We start from the raw sequence: 21,363 nt of genomic DNA, 5'->3' as shown, positions 1-21,363 counted from the left end.
GCACCACTTTGGGCCTGTTGGTAAACAACACCAAGTCCACGTTAATCCTGGTACAACGCATAGAGTTTATCGGGGCGGTCCTGGATGTCTCGTCCTCCCTCCTATCAGACAGGTTCGAGACCCTGAAGGGGCTCATTGACACAGTCACAAGGTTTCCAGTGACAACAGCCAGAGCGTGCCTCCACCTCTTGGGTCACATGTCGGCATGCACATGTGTGGTCCGTCACACCAGACTCAGGATGAGGCTCCTCCCAGCTCTGGTTGGCCTCAGAGTTCTCCCAGGCCAGAGACAGGATGGACAAAGTCCTCACAGTACTCGAGCCAGTGATCACCTCCCTACAGTGGTGGTCCTCCCTGAGAAACATGCTCCAAGGGGTCCCGTTCGAGGGCAGGGCCCCATCACTGGAACTGGTGTCCGATGTGGCGGACCTGGGATGGGGGGCCCATTTGGGGAACATTCAGACCCAAGGTCTGTGGTCGGCTCAGGATCTGATCCTCCACATAAATGTCAAGGAGCTCAGGGCAGTACAGCTGGCGTGCATGGCCTTCCACTCGCACCTGGAGGGCCGGGTGATCAAGGTCCTCGTGGAACACGGCTTTGACATTCTCCATCAACAGGCAAGGCAGGACCCAATCATCTGCTGCAAAGCCCTCAAGCTGTTGGACTTTCGTATAGCCCACACCATCTGCCTACAGGCCTTCCAGCTGCCAGGCACCCAGGACGCGCAGGGAGATCGCCTGAGCAGGGACTTCGCCTCTCAGTATGAGTGGTCTCTCCACCCAGAGGTGGTGCACGGACTTTTCCAAGGGTGAGGAGCTCCCCAAGTGGACCTGTTCATGACTCAGCAGAACTGTCACTCTCCCCAGTTCTGCCCCGAGAGGCTGGGATGGGGCACTATCTCTGATGCCTTCCTCCTGTCCAGATCAAGCCAATTTCTCTATGCCTTTCCCCCGTTCTTGATGATCAGCAAGGTCCTGGAAAAGTTAAAGACGGTCAAGGCCTGGGTCCTTCTGATTGCCCCGGCATGGCCCAGGCAGCATTAGTACAGGACCCTCATGGGCCTGGCGGTCGCCCCGCCGTGGCCGTCCCGCCCAGACCTGCTCTCCTAGGACCAGGGCCGCTGCCTTCACCCCAACCTAGTAGCACTCCACCTCATGGTGTGGCTGCGCAATGTTTAGGTAGGGAGGAAAGGTCTTGCCTGGTAAGGGTTCAGCATGTCTTCCTAGCAAGCAGGTGGCCCTCTACACGCTGACCCTACCTGGCAAAGTGGTCTGGGTTTTCCAGATGGGCGGACAAGTGGGGCGTTTCCCTGGTGGCTGCCCCGATCCAGCTTATTCTGGACTATTTCCTTCACCTTAGAGCCCAGAGGCTGGTGCCCTTGTCAGTCAAGGTGTACCTGGCGTCCATATCAGCCTTCCATCCGCCGGTGCAGGGCCACTCAGTATTCTCTCATGCTGTGACTGGCCGATTCCTTCAGGGGTTTGATCGTCTCTTCCCATATGTTAGGCCCCCAGTCCTGCAGTGGGACCTAAATCTGGTGTTGGCCCATCTCACAGGGCCCCCATTTTGAGCCGCTAGCCACATGCTTCTGGTCACACCTCTGGTGGAAGGTGGCCTTCCTAGTTGCGATCATGTTGCCTAAGCGGGTCTCAGAACTCAGGGCCCTGACTGCTGAGCCCCCCTTACATGGTGTTTCAGAAAGATAAAGTCCAGCTCCCCCACACCCTTCATTCCTCTCGAAGGTGGTCTCTGCCTATCACATGGGTCAGGACATTTTTCTGCCGGTCCTCTGCCCCAAGCCCCACGTGACCAGTGAGGAGCGCCACTTCCACACTCTGGACATGAGACAGGCTCCGGCCAAACGCATGGAGGGTCGACCGATCTCCAGTCAGTGGCTCTCCAACTGGATCACCTCGTGCATCCGTACCTGTTATGACCTGGCGGAAATCCCTCTGCCACCAATTGTGACGGCACATGCGACACAGGCGCAGGCCTCATCGCCTGCCTTTTTGACCCATGTCCCCATTGAGGACGTTTGTAGGGCTGCCACGTGGTCTTCAGTTCACACGTTCACCTCACGTTGTTGGATTGTCTCTCAGACCAGGGAGGACGCCGGGTTTGGCAGGACCGTTCTCCGTCCCGAAAAGTTGTGAGTTCCTTCCCACCTCCGACAGATATCGCTTGGAATCACCTATTGTGGAATACACATGAGCAATTACTCGAAGAATAAAAGACAGTTACCTTTTCCGTAACTGGTGTTCTTCGAGATGTGTTGCTCATGTCTATTCCACATCCTGCCCTCCTTCCCCTCTGTTGGAGTTGTCTGGCAAGAAGGAACCGAGGGGACGCTCCCCTACAGGTACTGCTAGGGGAAAAACGCTCTGCCGTCGACTCCGGAACTCCACCAGGGCGAGAGGCGGAAGTGGAGTTGACGGGGGAGCCACGGCCGTCGATCCTGCGCCGTGAGGACAGGAGGTAAGTTGATCTAAGATGCGTCGACTTCAGCTACACTATCCTCGTAGCTGAAGTTGCGTCTCTTAGATCGATCCTCTCCCCCTCCCCACCTGTCCAGTGTAGACTAGGCCTTAGACTAGAATGAATTTGCTTACTCATCTGGGGCAGAAAAATCATACGTCCCTGGTTTGAAGATGAGAGGTGTTTCCTTGGTGCATAAATATGTCAGCAGATGTTACCATTGTCTGTCTCTGGGCTCCTTTCTCCCTTCCCCCCTCTCCCCAACTCACACACAATTTTTATGGGTTCCAGTGGGAAAGGCATGAAGTGTGTCAAATGCTAGCTGATTCCAGAGTTCTGTGAGTGTTGCCCTAATCAGTTTTTTCCCTTTTGGGGTGCACCTGTGCACTGAACCAGAACCCTTTGGAAAGTTTTTTATGCTATATTCTGAATGTCTGCAGAGACACCAGCGCACTTCAGCCAGGAGACTTTTCTAATGGTCACAGCTGTGGCTACAGATTGGGCAGATGTGCCTGAGCATTACAGGAAGCTTTTAGAGAATGCTGTTCACAAGTTTCTGATTCGCGGCTGCTATCTTTTTTTGGCCCCTTTTTAAACTGAAGAAGGTGAGATACTCTAGGAACGATCTTGTGCCAGGTACAGATGTAATAAACAAACACAGCTTGATTGTTACTCATCTGTAAAGTGACTGACTAATGTGACTTCCGGGATAGCTCTATCTCCTGGGCATCTTTGTCACCTAGGGTGGTGATCTAAAAGCTGACTGGCCATGCCTCCTTCAGACACTATTAAAGAAGAGGAGTTTGAGTGTTCGAACTTTTCACTGCTCAAGACAAAGTTCAGTTTGTCTGACACCTTAAACAGTCATTCGTGCAGAGTTGCTGTATTTGTTAATGAAGGCTGTGAGGCATGGCTAAGTACTTTAAGGAAGATACCAGCCTTCATTTCACCAACTCTATGAAAAGCAGAGTGATAATATTTGGCCCCTCCTCAAAGAATTGATTATTTTTTCAAAGTCAAATGTCTCTACACTCCTGATGAGACCATTTTGGCAGGAGTGATGATGATGCTTCTCCTATATCATCTTCTATTGGAGGATACAAGTTGTTTTGGATTCTAACCTCTCCAACAGGAACGTCCTTTACTAATGGAATAATTTAAACTTCAGTGAGGCAGGTACTAACAGGTGCTTTGATAGACACAAAAGACTGATCTCACTGGAGCTGATGCAAGGCAGAAAAAGGAGACTACAGCATTATCAGCACCCCAGTCATGCTCTAAGACTGCTGACCCAAACACTGAACTTCCTGCAGTTGCCTCTCAGATGTAGGTGCATCCATGATCTCTGTATCTTTTAGAAGAGGAGCAGGGCTCTGGGGGATGAGGGTGCCATCTCTCCCTTTCTTTCTTCCATTGGCTGAATGCTGAGAGAACTTTCCAGACCTCCTCAAAATGGATTGATGTACCCCAAAGAGCCTGAAACTAGCTCTAACTGATATGCCAATTTGACTCCTAATCCTTGGGGAGCCCAGCAGTGAATTTCAGACGGGGGACATCTATTGGGCCAAGTGCCCTTCACCAAAGCATCTAAGGTGTTGATTAGGGAGGTAAGACATCAATATCTTGCCGCCACAAAAAGAGCAATATGTAAATGAGATTTTCTTCCTGGGCTCTACCGTTGCAGCAGAAGATTAATCTCACTGGGTTTCAAAGGCAGCTCTTGGAACAGATATTCCAAAAGAGATTAGAATTTACTTCCCTATGTAGAAAAATACACATTTCAATTTCACTTCTTCTAAATAACTATTCACAATAAATCAGTCCAAACTAGGGGGAGAGAAAAAAGAAAAGATCAATAAGCTAAGAAAGTTGAGGTACTAGAAGGTGTCCTGACGTGCTGCTTCAGTGCCAGGGTTCCATCCCTGGCCTTGTCACAGATTAGCTTTGATCTTGGGTAGATCACAGACTCCCTGTCTCAGTTTCTCCATCCTTCAAATTGGGATAGTTCTGACCTATCAACGAGTGACATAGCAAATCGTAATAGCTGTAAAAACATCTTCCTTCCAGTCAATAAAGTAATCTTAGAATCTCCAATCCATCTGTGTTTCAATACACTAAAATTCTGTCTGTTCACTTCTAAGAGGATATAGTTTTTTGTTGTTGTTTTTTTAAGTCTCTTCTAGCTTGCCAAATCACTGCTGTTCTTGTTTTCTGCGGAGTTATCTAAATCCAGGGTGTCCAGGACATTTAGAAAACAAGCTATCAACTAGTGGAATCATAAAGCTTGCCTCTCATTTGTCAGGCCATATAGTCTCGAACTAAATTGCTGTTGCATCTCAGTTTCCTCCATCTGTGAAAACAGATGCTGCACATGATTTGTCAAGAGAGTCCAATCACTAGAATTATTTCCATGACTTGAAGTTCTTATCACTCTGAGAACTGTCAGGGCTTCTTTATTATGAACATGCTTCTCATGTGTGTATCTGCTGGACTCTTAACTGTCATGGTTGAAGTGCCATCCAAGGCTCAGGCTGTCAATTTTTTTTCTTGATATTAAAAGACAAGAATTTTAACCTTCAGTTTAAAGAGGAAAACTGTTCAATTCTAAAACTGATGATACTCTCACAAATGAAAAGGATGGGCAAATACTTCAGTGCAAGTTGCTATCAAACTTAGCCAGAACATTCATGATTGGTCTAAACCAGTGGTTCCCAAACTGGGGTGCATTCATGAAATGTTACAGGGGGTTCTCGGGGGGAAAAAAAATCCCTAATGGCGGACACAGCTGTCCCTGGGGACTCCAGGCAGCATGGGGCCAGCAGCCTGGAGCCCCTAGACTTCCAAGAGCGAAGCAGATCAAAGCAAGCATCTCTATCACACTGAGGCGATTTAAACTTCAAGACTCCTTATATGAAATGGAAAGGGAGGTGGATATTTTTTGCTGTTTTTTAAATTAAATAGGCAGCTAGTATTGTTTTTGACATTATTATGAAGAACAAGTTTAAGCTTTGTTGTAACATGCGTTGTTTGCCTGGACTGCTCAAGACCTGCATGCTTGTGTAGGAGGAACTCTTTGAGTTGACTTCTTAAATACCTTCATGCTGTTTCACATCTGATACTCCCTGATGAAACATAGAAGCCTTGTCTTACAACAGGCTTATTTAAAGTGATACAAGCTACGAAAGTGAGATTTTGGAAGAGTTTTCATAATAATAAAAATATTGTAATAAATAATAATGTATAATAAGCATGTCATAAAAACATTTTATATTTCTAAGATCACTGCATTTTATAATTTATACTCAGGTAAAGGAGAAAAAACCTGGAAATACTGATTTTTAGGAGGGGGTTCGCGAGACTTGACATTTTAATGAAAGGGGTTCGTGGGTTGTTAAAGTTTGGGAACCACTGGTCTAAACCTATTACAATCAACCTTTTTGTACCATCTTTGTTCTCTTCCTCTGGATGTCAGTGTGGTCAGCCCTAATCTTTTCAAGTGGACAGCAAAACCCTTTTAAGACCTACGGGCCTGCAGATGCCTTCACCGATGATGCTGTCCATCAGACAGTAGTGTGGATGAATCACTAAAGAGCACTCAGCTCTAGCCTTTTCCTTTTCAGTACTCTCTGATCAGGAGATGCCTTTATTCACTCCACTCTGCCAGGTCAGCCCTTCTGGGCATTACATGATCCTTTTCAATAATCCCTGTCATAAGTGTCGTCTTCCTAAATGATCAGTCCTTACAAGAGACTTGCCCCAACTCCCACTGTTGTCAATAGGAGTGGGATCAGTCCATAAGTCGAGAAATATTTCTAAGATCTCATACCAAATAAATCAAGGTGTCCCGAGGCTTTCATTCATTATGATTTGACACCTTTCCTTTCCTAAATCAGGAAGATTCTTTGTGCCCTCAATTTCTGGGAGGCATATTTGTACATGGCCACTTGTCCTTTAGTTAATTTTCTTTTTCAAATGCTGGATTCCAATTTTCAATTGTGTGTGTCATGGAGGCTTTTCCCTCAGCCTTTTGTGTTTTCACTAAGCTCCTAACAGTAATGGCTTCTGACCTTTTATTCTCATGCAAGATGTTTGATTATGTAAGAAGGGTTTTCCATCACTAACTTCTGTGACCCAATTCTCCAACTGGGCCATCTCCTCCACCACCTGAAACATGCTCACCAAGCCTCAGCATTCCCCAACTAGCTCTCTTCAAGTCAGAGGGGACTGCATGCTAGGGAAGCGGATTGACATTTGACATGCCTGACACACTTCAGTCAGATGAAAACTGGCATTTAAATTGCTTCATGACCTCCAGGGACTCTTGTAAACATCAACCCAATTACTCAACAGAAAAATTCATTTACCAGATGGGAGCCCCAATTTAGCCCTTATTTCTGTGACAGTAGTGGTTTTGTTAAAATCCAGGTGACAAGATTCAGGTTTAATAGAACGAAAGACATACATGGAGGATAGCGTTTATAGCCAGTTAGAATCAATAGTGGCAATATATCTCAACTACAACTGAGATCACCTTAAAAGGTGATCTCAGTTGTAGTTGAGATATATTGCCACTATTGATCTTGCAAGGGTTTAGGGCTCAATTCTAATCTCACACATGGGCATGCATTACTCAGCACCCTGGGAATCTTGCTGGGCTTGTGCCAACTTGCACAGAAATGCCTGTTTCAGGATACACAATACTGAGCGCCCATATGCCTGAGAGGATATTCTTTGCCAGGTTCATATTCCTGTCAGCCTTCTCAGGCAACAATGGATGTTAAAGATGGTTTTGTCTTTACTGCAGTGGATCAGAACTCCAGCATTATTCAAATGTCAAACCCTAGCCCCTGGCTGGTGTAATAGTTAGAGGAATCCCAGTGCCACCCATGTCAGACAAATTAAATTACCTCCCCACCTCCCTGATGGCATAGAATTCTAATACAGTGCTGTTGGAATTAGAAAAGATAAGCAAACAGGATTTGTCTGAATGGTACCCACTGGCTTATCTCATGAATGCTGCCAGTATTGTGAACAGTTTAGGTAGGGGTCCTTCTTGCTCCTCAGTTTTCATATTATTTACACAGCAGAATAGCTTAAATCAAATGAGAAAAGAAGCATATGGCAAGATCCTTCTGTTGCAGTTATGCAAGATGTCTGTCTTTGAGAACTTTAATGTGATTTCTAGCTCTTCTAGTAAAATCTTGCAATGATACATTCAAAATTGTTTTGTTGAAATTACTAGATTTAGACAGAGGCTCAAATGCTACCTTTAGAGATGAGCACAGCCAGCAAAATTCTTATTAGGATTTCGTACACACCAACGCTCAGGATCCTTGAAATCTGCAGAATTCGTTTCAGCCAGTCTCTTGTTAGTTTTTATTTCAAAGCCATCATGTAAATTTGTATATCTTTTTTTAAAGTAAGTATGGCACAATCAACAAGTCAGAAGAAAGTTGAAGGCTTTGAGCCAGAATTTTTCCTAACCCCTAACAGCCATTGTAATAGTGCAAATGGAGTGTAAGGCTAGTGAATCTGGAAATCAAAGATACAGACTTTCAGCCCCACCCGGTCGATCTAGAATCTGATGATATGCCTCCGTCTCAAGCTAGCTTCTCATAAACAATAACAGCTCCAAATTTCTCTATCTCTTGCTTCTTCAGATACTCCCAGGAAAGTACAAGATTTTTCAGTAATATTCTATTTCCAACTGCATAATATTTTATCCTTGTCAGGCTGAATTGACAGGTAACAGGACCATTCTCGCTCCAGACAGCACTAACATACAGAGTGACAGGTTTCAGGAGGTGTTGCTGGTTGAGTGCATAAGATTGTCCGGTTGTTTCAGTTCATCACCACCCTTGACAAAGTGCTGGAAGCACTGAGAGCCCCAGTAATTCAGACTGAGTTGTATCCAGGGCCAGCTCCAGGGTTTTTGCCGCCCCAAGCAGCCAAAAAAAAAAAAAAAAAAGTCACAATCTGTAGCTCTACTGCCGCCACTTCAGTCTTTGGCGGCAATTCGACGGCTGCTCCTTCGCCTTGAGAGGGAGTGAGGGACTTGCCGCTGAAGACCCGGATGTGCTGCCCCAAGCAGCTGCTTGCTGGGCTGGTGCCTGGAGCCGGCCCTGGTTGTACCTGTCAAGTATGCTAGAGGCCACCAAGTTTGAGAATGAACAGTACAGTTGAGAATTCTAGTTTTCCCAGGATTTTAGTTTATTTGTGCCATTATCTCTTGCAATATATTCACTGGAAGTTGAACAGGCAATGAAAGCTCACTTACCTTAAACTGGTTTGATGCATATGAAAGTCTGAAGGGTTATAGTGAGTTTTATGTTAAATGTGGCAACATACTGAAAATAAAACACTGATATTCTTTTGTTCTAGCTGAAAGCTTAAGTCGTAGGCATTCTAACCCACTAATGCAGGTTATTCTATGTACTTGGTGAAGTTAAAGATCTGCATAGAAACAAAAAGGAGGGTTGTGCTCCTTTTTTCTTTTTAGTGATGATAATCAAAGCCTGAAAAGAGGCATATCAAGAGGAAGGGTGGATTGTTCTAATTTTCATTGTCTTTTACATCAGAAACTCAAGCTGTGTCTACTCTGTTTTCCTGGAAGACACTCTGTGGATGACTTGAGAATCTGTAGAATTATGACTTGGCCAGTATCAAGGAGTGAAACCTGAGCAATTGAGAGAACCCTTTTTTCACTCCATTTAAAATTCAGCCAGTTGAGGGTGGGGTGGTACTTTCCTATTAAAAAACAAACTAACCATTTAACTCAAGCACCTGAAGAATATTTAGAAGGAAAGTTCCGATAAGGATTGAGAGAGCTTCCATTCCAGTCCTCTGGTCTGCCTAAGAATATGGAAGTCAAAAATTCAATATTCTTGATGTTTCTAAGGTTTGGAAAAAAGCAGAGGGAAAAAAATCTTTTTAGGGCTCTTTTTGTGAATCAAAACATCCCACTACCCCAAAAAATAAGACCCTAAATTAATGTTTCCTTTGCATGTAAACTTTGAGGCACATATTTGTATATACTGACAGGTGTCCACTGAGCCATAGGAAAATGAACAAAAGAATGTTTTTAATTTCTTCTACTTGGGCAGGCAATGTTGCCTTGTGATCAGAACTGGAAAGTGAGAGTTAGGAGTTCTGGCTTCTGTTTCCAGTTCTGCTACTGCTTCACTGTGTTACGTTGGGCATTGTTGTGCTTCCATTTTCCCATCCATAAAATGGCGATAATGATACTGACCCACCTTGGTAAAATGCTTTGAGATCCCCAGATAAAAGATGCTGTACAAGTGCAAAATAATGTTGATTCATTTCTCATCCCTCTTACTTTGATGCATTTATACTGCTGCTGAATGTGTCCAAGTAAAGATTCCTCAAATGTATTAAACTAATTTAGTTCTTGAGTATGAATTAATAGTTGGCAAAACCAAGGTTCAACTAGCACCTAGATATTTAGCTAGTTATCTGACCCATCCCCATTTGAGGACGCCTGTCTCTGAGCCCTCCATGGCCATTTCCCTTCATTCCATGACAGGCTTAGCAAAACTTTGTAGTGCTTTTCTGACACTGTTCCCCAAGAGGCTGCAAGCGTACAGTACCCAGTGAAACCTCTAGCAAACTTCCAGATCTCTGTGCTGCTCCTCCCTCTACCAGCCTCTCTAGCCAGTGCAATAATCGGTTGCCTTATGAGTGCTACATTTCCCCGTGCACAGGATTAAGATTAAAGGAAACATTTCCCTGGACTTGCCATCCTCTACATGCCAATCTTGCAAGGAGGAGAGCACTTTCCACCTGCACTCATACCAATGGGGCCAGGCCTGGTCCTGCTGGGGTTAATGGCTGCTTTGCCATTGACATCTATGGGTACAGGATTGAGGCCAGTGGACATTAAATGATGCTGAGCATACTGCAGAATTGGCCCCTAATTTTTTTTTATTGGAAAGAGGCTTTGTTATTTCCAAATATTTTGTATCTGGAAATATTCCTTTGCATATAGTGAATTCACAGGTTCTTCCAAGTACAAACATTTGAAGAGCATAGAGTAACCCTGTCACATTTCTTAAGAAACAGCACCCTCTATGGATACTACAGTTCTATTACAACTGTACAGATACTGCTGTTTGATGATAATTGGAGATACCCTATCTCCTAGAACTGGAAGGGACCCTGAAAGGCCATTGAGTCCAGCCCCCTGCCTTCACTAGCAGGACCAAGTACTGATTTTTGCCGCAGATCCCTAGGTGGCCCTCTCAAGGACTGAACTCACAAGGCTGGGTTTAGCAGGCCAATGCTCAAACCTCTGAGCTATCGCTACTGTATCTTTATAGATACGAATTCTCAGCCCCAGTCCTTCTGCCCCAAAACTGTGAAGTGTTGTAGAATGGATTTTGAACATATATGCAGCAAAAATAAATAACTGGATTGTGCCTGCCATATGTATCTATTTTCCCCTGTAAACATGCTCTGACCTTATGCGGCTACCTGCTGTGTAAGTAGTGTTCGAGACGGTCAATAATAAGAGTTGGCACTAATATAGCACCTAGTGTTAAATGATCTCTCTGATTCACAAACCATCTCTCCTCACAATACCTCTAGAAGGTAGGGAAAGCACTGTTGGCATTTCACAAATGGGGAATGCAGCCACACAGAAAAGGGACTCCCAAACCCAGGAAGTGAGTTAGTTTCAGATCTGAGGCTAGGAGCCAGGTCTCCTGATTCCCAATCTTTTGCCCTCTTGTCTATGCTGATAAATTATCTTTGAATTGCAGGTTTTAAAAAAACAACCCAGGCCATGATGATTGGTAAACAGTAGGAGTACAGGAAATTCTGCGGTTTTGGATCACAGGGCTTTGTGGGAATAGTGTGGCACTAGCAAGTTTGAACTTTCATAAGTTGCAGATTCTAACAAGCTCAGAATCTCACTGCAAGACACAGTCAAACCCGCCAGATTTCACCTGTTGTTATGTCAAAAGCACACACGCTGCATGGTTTCAAAGGGGAATCTGCATCAGCCCAGACTCAGACTAGAGGGTCACAAACCATAGCCAGGCTTTCAGGTTTGTAGTAATGCTCCAAACCAGCAGTGGTTTGCATGTGATTTGGGCTTTTGCTGTAAATGCTTTGTATGACTCAAAATGACACCGGGATGACTTCAAAGAGGTATTTAAGGATCTGTAAGAGTCTGCCCTGGCTTTCCACGCACAGCTTCTTCACATGGAATCTGAGCATCTCTTACTGTCCAGCTTCTGATAAGTGAGCATTTTGCCTCCCAGCTGTTTGGAATTCAGGCAACAGATGGTTACTCACCCTGTGCAGTTACTGAGATTCTTCGAGATGTGTGCCCCCTGTGGGGGCTCCACTTCAGCTGTCGGTGTGTCCTGGTGCCATTGATCAGAGATTTTTGTAGCAGTGTCTGTCTGAGTCATGCACGCAGTGAGCATCTCGCAGCACTATTGGTGCCTCATCTAACGCGCACAAGACCCGATGCCCTCAGTTCCTTCTCAGCTGTCCTCGGCCTGAGACAGTGCTCTGTAATGGTGTCAATGAGAACCTAGGAAAAATAATTAGGAATAGTTAGAATTAATTAGTGACATTTAAGTTTTAGTTGGTTAATAGTTAGTTTCTCATCTCCTTTTTCCTTCTTTAAAAAAAAACTAATTACTCGGTGCATCATCAGTGAGGGACTCCACCAGCTGTTAACTAAACTTTCACCCACCTGAAAATTCATATCCTGTGGGCTTGATCCTATAGTCTTCACGGCAGCTAATGAAAGTTTTGCCTATATGAAAACTGCAGGATTCAAATCCACATACTTTAGCAAAGCTTTTGATATGGTCTCCCACAGTATTCTTGCCAGCAAGTTTAAAAAAGTATGGCTTGGATGAATAGACTATAAGGTAGATAGAAAGCTGGCTAGATTGTCAGGCTTAATGGGTAGTGATCAACAGCTCAATATCTAGTTGGCAGTCGGTATCAAGCGGAGTGCCCCAGGGGATCAGTCCTGGAGACGGCTTTGTTCAACATCTTCATTAATGATCTGGATGATGGGATGGACTGCACCCTCAGCAAGTTCGCAGATGACACTAAGCTGGGGGGAGAGGTAGATGTGCTGGAGGGTAGGGATAGGGTCCACAGTGACCTAGATAAATTGGAGGATTGGGCCAAAAGAAATCTGATGAGGTTCATAAAGGACAAGTGCAGCGTCCTGTACGTAGGACGGAAGAACCCCATTCACCACTACAGGCTGGGGACTGACTGACTAAGCAGCAGTTCTGCAGAAAAGGACCTGGGGATTATAGTGGATGAGAAGCTGGATATGAGTCAGCAGTGTGCCCTTGTCGCCAAGAAGGCTAACAGCTTATTGTGCTGCATTATTCGGAGCATTGCCAGCAGATCGAGGAAAGTGATTATTCCCCTCTATTCAGCACTAGTGAGGCTATATCTGGAGTATTGCATCTAGTTTTGGGCCCCCCACTACAGAAAGGATGTGGACAAATTGGAGAGTCCAGCAAAGGGCAATGAAAATGATATAGGGGCTGGGGCACATGACTTATGAGGAGAGGCTGAGAGAACTGGGCTTGTTTAGGCTGCAGAAGAGACGAGTGAGGGGGGATTTGATAGCAGCCTTCAACTACCTGAAGAGGGGTTCCAAAGAGGATGGAGCTTGGCTGTTCTCAGGGGTGGCAGATGACAGAACAAGGAGTAATGGTCTCAAGTTGCAGTGGGGGAGGTCTAGCTTGGATATTAGGAAAAACTATTTCACTAGGAGGGTGGTGAAGCACTGGAATGGGTTCCCTAGAGAGGTGGTGGAATCTCCTGCCATAGAGATTTTTAAGGCCTGGCTTGAGAACACCCTGGCTGGGATGATTTAGTTGGTGTTGGTCCTACTTTAAGCAGGGGGTTGGGCTAGATGACCTCCTGAGGACTCTTCCAACCCTAATCTTCTATGATTCTATATCTCTAGTATATTATTTTTTATTAAGCTTAAACAGATGAAGAGCTGGATTTTTCCTAATACCAAGAGATGGAGTCCGTAACTAGTAGGTACATGATCATATCAAAAGAGAAATTCATTTGTAGTATAGCGGGCCCTAATTCTTTCTTAGTAAGTTCAAGACACGTTGGTTTAATGATATTCTGTGTGTGTATAGAGATGTGTATAGCTGTGACATTAGTGATGAATGGGGAACTTTCATTCTAAGTTCCTAGTTTTAATCATCTAGAGATTGTTTCTTGCATAGAAAAATCCTTGTCATGTTTTAAGGTGTGATTTTATTCAGAAAATTATTTTAAAATTGGCATGTGCTTACCTATTGACTCTGCTATTAACTCTCACAAAGCCAGTAAGTAAATCAGTCAGATCTGCTTGATCAACAATAGGGACAAAAATAAGCTTTTGCTGCTGCTTATTCCTGGCAGCCCTGCAGAGGCAGCCGAGCTCAGAAATGGGGAGCTTTTTGTGCATCAACAGAATTGGTAGGCAAGTTCCAATCAGTGACAGCTGTGGAAACCCCCTATAGACAGTGTTGTTTTCCAGGCCTGACACAGGGCAACCATTTAACCTGCAGCTCCTTTAACTGGTTACAGTCAATAAGAAAGAACCTAGGCTGACTCTTAGATCCCTGGCTAAGTTTTGTTGTTACTTGTGAAGTGGGCGCATTTGATCTGGAAACACTGAGCGATCAAAAACGTGAAGCCCCACTCTGCCATTTTCACAGCCTCGTTTTCAGAACTGCATGTGGGTGATTTTGTTCCTTTTTTGCTCAGGAATCTCAAAAACATTTTCATCTTAAAAGCGTAATAGGAATGGATCTGAACCAGAACACCACATCCAAACTCTCCTGAACGATGCAGAAGTTCTAATCTAGATCCAAGCATTATAGTGCAGAAGCCTCTCTACTCAGCCTAAATTAAGCCCTTCGTGTGTTTTGCCAGTGGAATAAGCTACTTGAGCAATACTGACAGTACTGAGCGCATGCAGGAAGTTATTTTTTCACTGATATTGAGTTCCAGAGCCCCAGATATAATGCACAAGCCCTGGCTCTTGCAAATGGGATGTTGCGCAAATCTTAGGCTTAATGGCTTTTATAGCCCTTGCCATTCATAACTGAACTTGGATGGCCACTGTGCAAGACTAAAACAAGGCCACGTTGGCCCAGTTCATTGTGCCCAGCATGTGGTTGTGATTGGGCTTGTAGCATCGGGCACCTGTGAAGAAAGCTGTTCAGCAGCACTGTTATCAATCATTTACACTGCACTGGCACCCCAAGGATCTGTATGGTGGATTCCTCCCTCAGACGCCTGTTAGATTCTAACAGGACAAGACAACAGGAACGCAACAGGGTTGTTAGTGCATCATTTATTGTTCTGGGTCTCATGATGTAAAACCTTCCTTTTTCCCCCACAGCATGTTTTTTTAAATGAGAGAGGTGGAGGAGTGTGCTAGCCATTCAGAAAGCTACAGCACTGTCTGTACCATTCAGAAATAACCATGACAGAGAATCAATCAGGCAACACGTGGGAGTAAGATAATCTGAAATCAGATCAATGAAATGAACATACAGGGATGGTCAGCTCAGAGGAACAGATGACTCTGTCTGCAGCAATCAGTCGAAAGCTGTGTGAGATGTGGTAAAGTATGGCCCCAGGATGAAAACTAGTACTTGAGGAGGCCCATGACATCATGTTAGGCAGCTGAATTCGCATATTTCTTCTACAGCAGCAGATGCTACATGCATCAGATCAAAGGGGAGGCTGGGTGGGATGAAAAGGGAGTTAGATCAAGGCCCTCCACACTGACCAGCCAGTTTCATGGGCGTTCTTTTTCAGCACGCTGTGCTGAGCTGCAGATCCAGTTCACGGAAGCCGTTTCTACAGTTGCTGATCAGAAAGAGCTCATCACCAACCTGGAGCATGACCTCAGCACTATCCAGTCCATGTCTTCAGTGCATCGCCCTGATGCTGAGGTAATTCCCAAGGTTTCCTTCCAGTTGCTGACCCATTGATTACAGGGCCGCTGAGAGCCGGTTCGGGCCCCAGTGAAAACAATTTTTCAGGCCACCCAGCAAGGGCGGACCAGCTAAACAGGGCCGAGAAAGCCAGGCCCCGCTAATTTGTACCGGCTTGCCCCCGGCTCCCCCTCATCGGCTCTGTTGATTACAAAAGCTTTATTTGCATTCAGTTCCTTTTCCTCTCCCCCACTTCTCTGCCTTCCACCCCTTCTCCTTCCCCTTCTACTATCCCAGATACAGCACATCCCTCAAAATCTTTTCCATCATCCCACTCCCATGAGCCTTAAAAACCTCAGTGCTACTCCAAGCTGGGCTCTCAGTTCTTCATTCTCTCTGCTGAGTTAGCTGATTTATCACAATATTCCCTGCTCTAGTTTCACTAGACGCCAGAATTCATCTCTGGCTCCTTATGCCCAACTCGAGAGTGTTCCCATTCCTCACAAGACTTGAGGGCCACCACTAGGATCCTGGAGGGGTTGGCAAACCTGAGACTCTGAGATGGATTTCAGCAATAATGGGAAGCCTGCTGGGAAAACAAAAAGGAGGAACTTAAACCAAAATGTATCCTACCATTAAGAAAAGGTTCAGGTTTGAGATTTGGACAGAGGTGCCTTTTTCCTTGTCCGGCCCTCCCTTATTGGGCTAGACATGTTACGGCCACGTTTGCTCTCCTCATTTTCATTCTGACGTTCTCGTCACCCTGAACTCCGGTTCTCCCTGAGCTCTCAGGAATGCTTCTGGCTTCTGCTGTTTCAGAGCTCGCCTGCATTCTGCTTCTTTGCATATTTATGTTCAGGCCTTTTAGGTGGGTTGAAACTTAATGCTGCTGGCTGGACTGAAGCATTGGGTACAGCCACCAGTGTCGATGCAATGAAAATGTCTCTGGGGCAGGAAGTCAGAACTTTGACCCATCATCATTTGCACAGTTCAGCCCATGAACTTCCCCAGGAACGCCGTAATTTGTAGCCCTTGTTCCCAGAATATAGGAAAGCATAATCTTAAAACCACCACCAAAGAACCTGGTATGGGCCACAGCTGGGACAAGAGAATGCATTTGATGAACTATTGCTCTGATCAAGTGTAGGGTTTCCTTACCTTCAGACTGTGCTACTCACCTACACTAAGAGTTCCTATTCACATCTGATTTCTCCACCCAGGGTGCTGCTGTTCACAGTCTAGAGATGATTCCAGACCCCATTAAGGAAGCTACAGCTCGCTTTTATGGTAAGAGCCTGGACCAAGTCCAGTTCATGCTTTGCTGTTTGGGAGCTGTGTGTTCCAGGGAGCTCAGCACAGACTGTGCGGGCGGCAGTCAGGCAGCCTGTGGCAGCTTGCCTGCGGGAGGTCTGCTGGTCCCACAGATTCGGCAGCAATTCGGTGGCGGGTACATTGAAGCTGCGGGACCGTCGGACCTCCCACAGGCAAACCGCCCAATCTGCGGGACTGGGGACCTCCTGCAGGCATGCCGCCGAAGGCAGCCTGCCTGCCATGCTTGAGACGGCAAAAAAGCTACAGTCGCCCCTGCATATACCAGACACTGAACTTGCTGAGTACCTAACTGGGTAGTGTTTGTAAGTAGTAAGTTAACCATGCAAGGGAAGTACTGTGTTATGGGAGATCCAGTTCAAGGGTGTGCTGAGGTTTGCTGAGGAACTCTACTGCAGACAGCTGGTAGGGATTCTCCATTACCTTAATGGTCGGGACCTGTGCTTTCAGAGCTGAAGAATCAGAGTTCTATCCTGATGCTCAAGGTTGCCATGGTGTGCAACATAACAGTCATTAATTCCTAAGTAGGTACAGACCTTTTGTTAAACTCTCCTTGGGCCTGGTTTTCAGGAGTGTTGAGCACATCCATCTCCTGTTAACTTTCAGGGAGATCATCCCCCAAAATCAACCCTTGTTAGCCATTGTTCCTCCATCCTCTTGCTGCAGAAGAGATGCTGCTGCAGTGCTTCCAGCAGTTTGTGTCAGTGCCCAGACAGTCTCTTCCCAAATCACACCTGCATGCAGAGGTTCATCCCGTCCTGTCACTAGTCTATTGTACCAGATTTGCCTTGCTGAAGAGCAAATGCTAACAGTCTTGGGAAGGGGTTTAACTACATGGCCCGGCTATCAAGAACGATTGGTTCTCACTGCACAGAGTCACTAACTGACTGTTGATTCTCCTGATATTTTCTCCCTAAAGTACAGCCCTAGACAATACAGCAGATCAACTTCCCCCTGTAGCCGCTTCACTGTTCCTTTCAAATACACACAGAATTCAGACCGAAATTAAAATATCCCGGTGATCATTCCAGAGTGAATCCCCTCCAGAGCCAGAGAGCTAAATGTTTCCTTTACATTTGCTGTTTGCTGCAAGGGCTGTAGGAGAAAATGAATCAAATAAATGATGACTGTTGGCTCCACTGGAAAAGAACCCATTTCCTTTCCTTTTTGTTTAGAAAGGTTTTTAAGTAGAATGATAAACAATATCATGGCAACGGTTCCACCAAGCAAAAACAACCTGAAGCCACCCATCCTGCTGCTATGAATAGCTCCACTGTGCAGACTAGCTGAGTCGCTGCCTTCTAGGACATATTTATCTTCTGCTGTCCTGTGTAAACCCTAGAGATGCCTAACCTCATTCACGAGGCCATTGGAGGGGACGGCCATCCAGTGGGGTTACATACTCACATGAGTTCTAACCCCAGCCACAGCCAGGCATGTTCTGTGCAGCTTCACAATGCAGTTCCCAGTTCCAGGCACAGGAAATAAACAGTGGTTTTAGTGCAGCAAGCAACCAATGAATTTTTGAAGAGAGATGAAAAGGAGGCACTTTGTTGGGCTAAGGTGAAAAAAATAAAGTGTTTGGCACCATTTCACAGGCTTTGGAAAGGGACAGAGAAGGGGCTGAAGAGACCTTCGCCCTGCCACAGGAGGAGAGTCAATGCAGCCCAGAAAGTGGGGGAGATTCCCTGGATAGGGAGTGTGACGAGGACAGCCGGGGATTGCTGGGAATCAGCACGTTGTGAGCAGACGCTGCTGGCGAGTGACCGGACCCTCTCTCCTAACAGGGCCAATGGGGTTGCCTTAGGGAAAATGTCCCTCTAAGGTGTGTAGAGATTAGTTGGCCCCATACAGTAGGGATAACAACACCTACCTCGGGGGAGAGTTAAGTTTTGATTAATTATTAGAGCTGGCCAGCGAACAGTAATTCCCTTTCCCAGAGGATTTTTAATGTTCAAAATTTGGTTTCATTCCAATTTGGTATGAAAAAAAATGGTCAAAATTCTCCGTGTATTGGAATTACCATTCTCCACGTAGCAATACTGGGAATCTTGGCTCCAGTTCTGCCTGGGGCACTTCCCAGTAGCAGGGCACCCTGAGCTGGCAAGAACCGGGGAGCCTGAGAGCCAGGGCTGCTGGGAACCTGGGCAGAGCAGCTGGTAGGAAACCGGGCAGGTTTTTATCGGAACCCTGACGGTTTCCAGAGGAATTTTGTAGAAATTGAATAATCTCTGCAAAACATTTCAATTCCAGTGAATTGGCAAATTCTGAGAGAGAAAAATGTTTTGTCTAAGTTTTTCCATCCAGCTTCATTAATTAGCTATCAGTGAAGTCCTTTAAACCCTCCGGTGGAGGGTGCCATAGAAGAGCCATGTGTTATTTATCTTCCTTGAATGTCTGCTGACTGAGGATGGTCTCTCACAGTTAGCTCTGCTTCCTAGGTTATCCTCCATCATCTCCCAGCACTCCACTTCCCGAGGGGCAGATGGATTCCCTGTTGTCCATCATCTCCAGTCAGAGGGAGCGCTTCCGTACAAGGAACCAAGAATTAGAAGCGGTATGTTCGGCCGCTTACAAAGACGTGGCTTTGGAATGCTGGACCTGGGTTCTATCCCCGTCTCTGCCATTGGTCTGCTGGGTGACCTTGGGCAAGTCATTTCCCCTCTCTATGCCTCAGTTTCCCCATCTGTAGAACAGGGATAATGATACTGACCTCCTTTGTAAAACAATTGGAGATCTACTGATAAGTGCTACATAAGAGTTAGGGATTAATATTATGGTAAAAAGACACTCCCAGCTGTGCATTTCTGGGCAGTTATTGCACTTCTTAGGGTTGAAGTCCACTAGGACTGCATTGAACCCCAAGTGGGAACAGTTCTCTCTTCCTATTTTTGTTTACCCTAATTCATTTTGATCTGTGGTTGGAAGGACCCTCCTTGGAGGTAAACCCTTTGCTGATTGGACCTGTGCTTTGTCTCTGCTGGACTCAGCCCAGCAGCATACACAATGGTTTGGAGGGGATTTTATTTCTGCGATAGGACAAGTTAAATCCCCAATTCCCTTCCCAAAGAATCTGCAAACGCTGGGCCCTGCAGCTAGCAGCGTTTGTTCTGTGTGTTGCAGGAGAACCGCATGATGCAGCACACAATGCAGGCTCTCCAAAGTGAACTGGACAACATGAGAGCTGATAATATCAAGCTATATGAAAAGATCAAGTTCCTCCAGAGCTACCCTGGCCGGGTGAGTATGGAGCCTGTCTCTATCTCAGCTGTTGTCCCTTGGAGGGTAATGTGTCCCCATTCTGTGAGATCCACTGTCCTGGGGAACTGGAAAATATATGTAACTATCTTTGTTCATTTGCAAAGGGATGACACTGAATCTTTTCACTCACATCTGCTTGACCCATGCCTAAAACCACATTAGAGCACAGTAATTACCTCTCCTGCCTGTCCAGTTCCTAGGCTTTGGGTAGTCCAAACATTCCATGATTGGGGACAGCCATATAATGCCATAATACTGTCTGTAGATCACCTTATCCCTTTTGTGTGGAGTAGCTTGATAGAAAGTTGCCCCTATAATCCTACATGCAAGACTCAGAATCATAGAAATTGGAGATGGAAAAGATCTACAGTATCAGGCCACTTGGGCCATATCCCTGCTGCTTCAGGATTGTCCTCTACACCTTAGGTCACACACTCCATCTCCCTCCAGTATAATCGCTAATGTCTGGTTTCAAACATCTCATTGATGGAGTTACCCTCTGAGGCCAAGAGTTGGCATTTCCTGCCACAAGGTGCCAGTGCAATATGCTTTGGTGTTCACACACTTGTTCTGCACCTGCGGGGTCACAGTTGCTCCTGACTTGCCAGGCACCAAGGAGTTAAAACAAATAACTCCTGAAATTATTCAGAGTCTGAGAAATAATTCAGCCTGTGTCAAAAAAGTGACTCATTCTTGCGTCCCAGCACATGTAAGAGTTGCACTGAGGAATTTAACAAAGAGAGATTTATGTGGCACGTGCTCCCTTTCACAAAACAATATACTCATTCAACTCACTGATCTCAGGAACTGTGGAGTGGCGACCTCTGAGATTACAGTTCGTGACAAAAGGCTTTGTTCCTTGTGCATTAGTCACCAGTTTTCTGCACCTTCCCCTGCACGCTACATCAGAGAGGCAACTGATTTTCATTTTTCATATGCAATTGCAAGTGATGACGGGTGACAGAGAATCACCCCTCTCCTGCTATACTGAACTAGAAATTCTATCATGCCTCTTACAGAACCCCTTCTGGCCAGCAGGGAGAGCTCCTCTCCTTTACAAGGTGCTAGCCACTGACCTTTCCTAGTACAGCATATACCAGCAATGGTGTGGGTCTGTCATACTCCAAAGCAGAGAGACTAAAGCGCATAACAAGAGAGAATAAGCCTCTCTGTAATACACAAACATGAAATAACAGCGTAAAGGTGTACACAGCCATACAATACTCAAATGTCACTGTTCAAACAATACTCAAACATCATCTCCTCTCCTTGATGCTTAATAGACTATCTGATGTATGAGGACTTTCTCCCTTGGCACCCAGGTGGGATTTTAATACGCAG

The 21,363-nt window shown here is 45.6% G+C and overlaps 1 protein-coding gene across 1 annotated transcript in view; it reads left to right on the top strand.

Annotated features, from left to right (window-relative positions):
- The window catches only part of CUX1 (cut like homeobox 1), a 441,436-nt gene that overhangs the window by 392,680 nt on the left and 27,393 nt on the right, over positions 1-21,363 (top strand). The window contains exons 15-18 of the mRNA XM_075074026.1: positions 15,314-15,450; positions 16,653-16,719; positions 19,203-19,318; positions 19,885-20,001. Coding sequence (XP_074930127.1) covers positions 15,314-15,450; positions 16,653-16,719; positions 19,203-19,318; positions 19,885-20,001 — 437 coding nt within the window. The remainder of the gene's footprint in view (positions 1-15,313; positions 15,451-16,652; positions 16,720-19,202; positions 19,319-19,884; positions 20,002-21,363) is intronic.

The sequence above is a fragment of the Chelonoidis abingdonii genome, chromosome 20 (genome assembly GCF_003597395.2).
Source record: "Chelonoidis abingdonii isolate Lonesome George chromosome 20, CheloAbing_2.0, whole genome shotgun sequence".
Classification (NCBI taxonomy): domain Eukaryota; kingdom Metazoa; phylum Chordata; order Testudines; family Testudinidae; genus Chelonoidis; species Chelonoidis abingdonii.
Note: the sequence above shows the minus strand (reverse complement) of the source record. Positions and strands in the feature narration are given on the sequence as shown.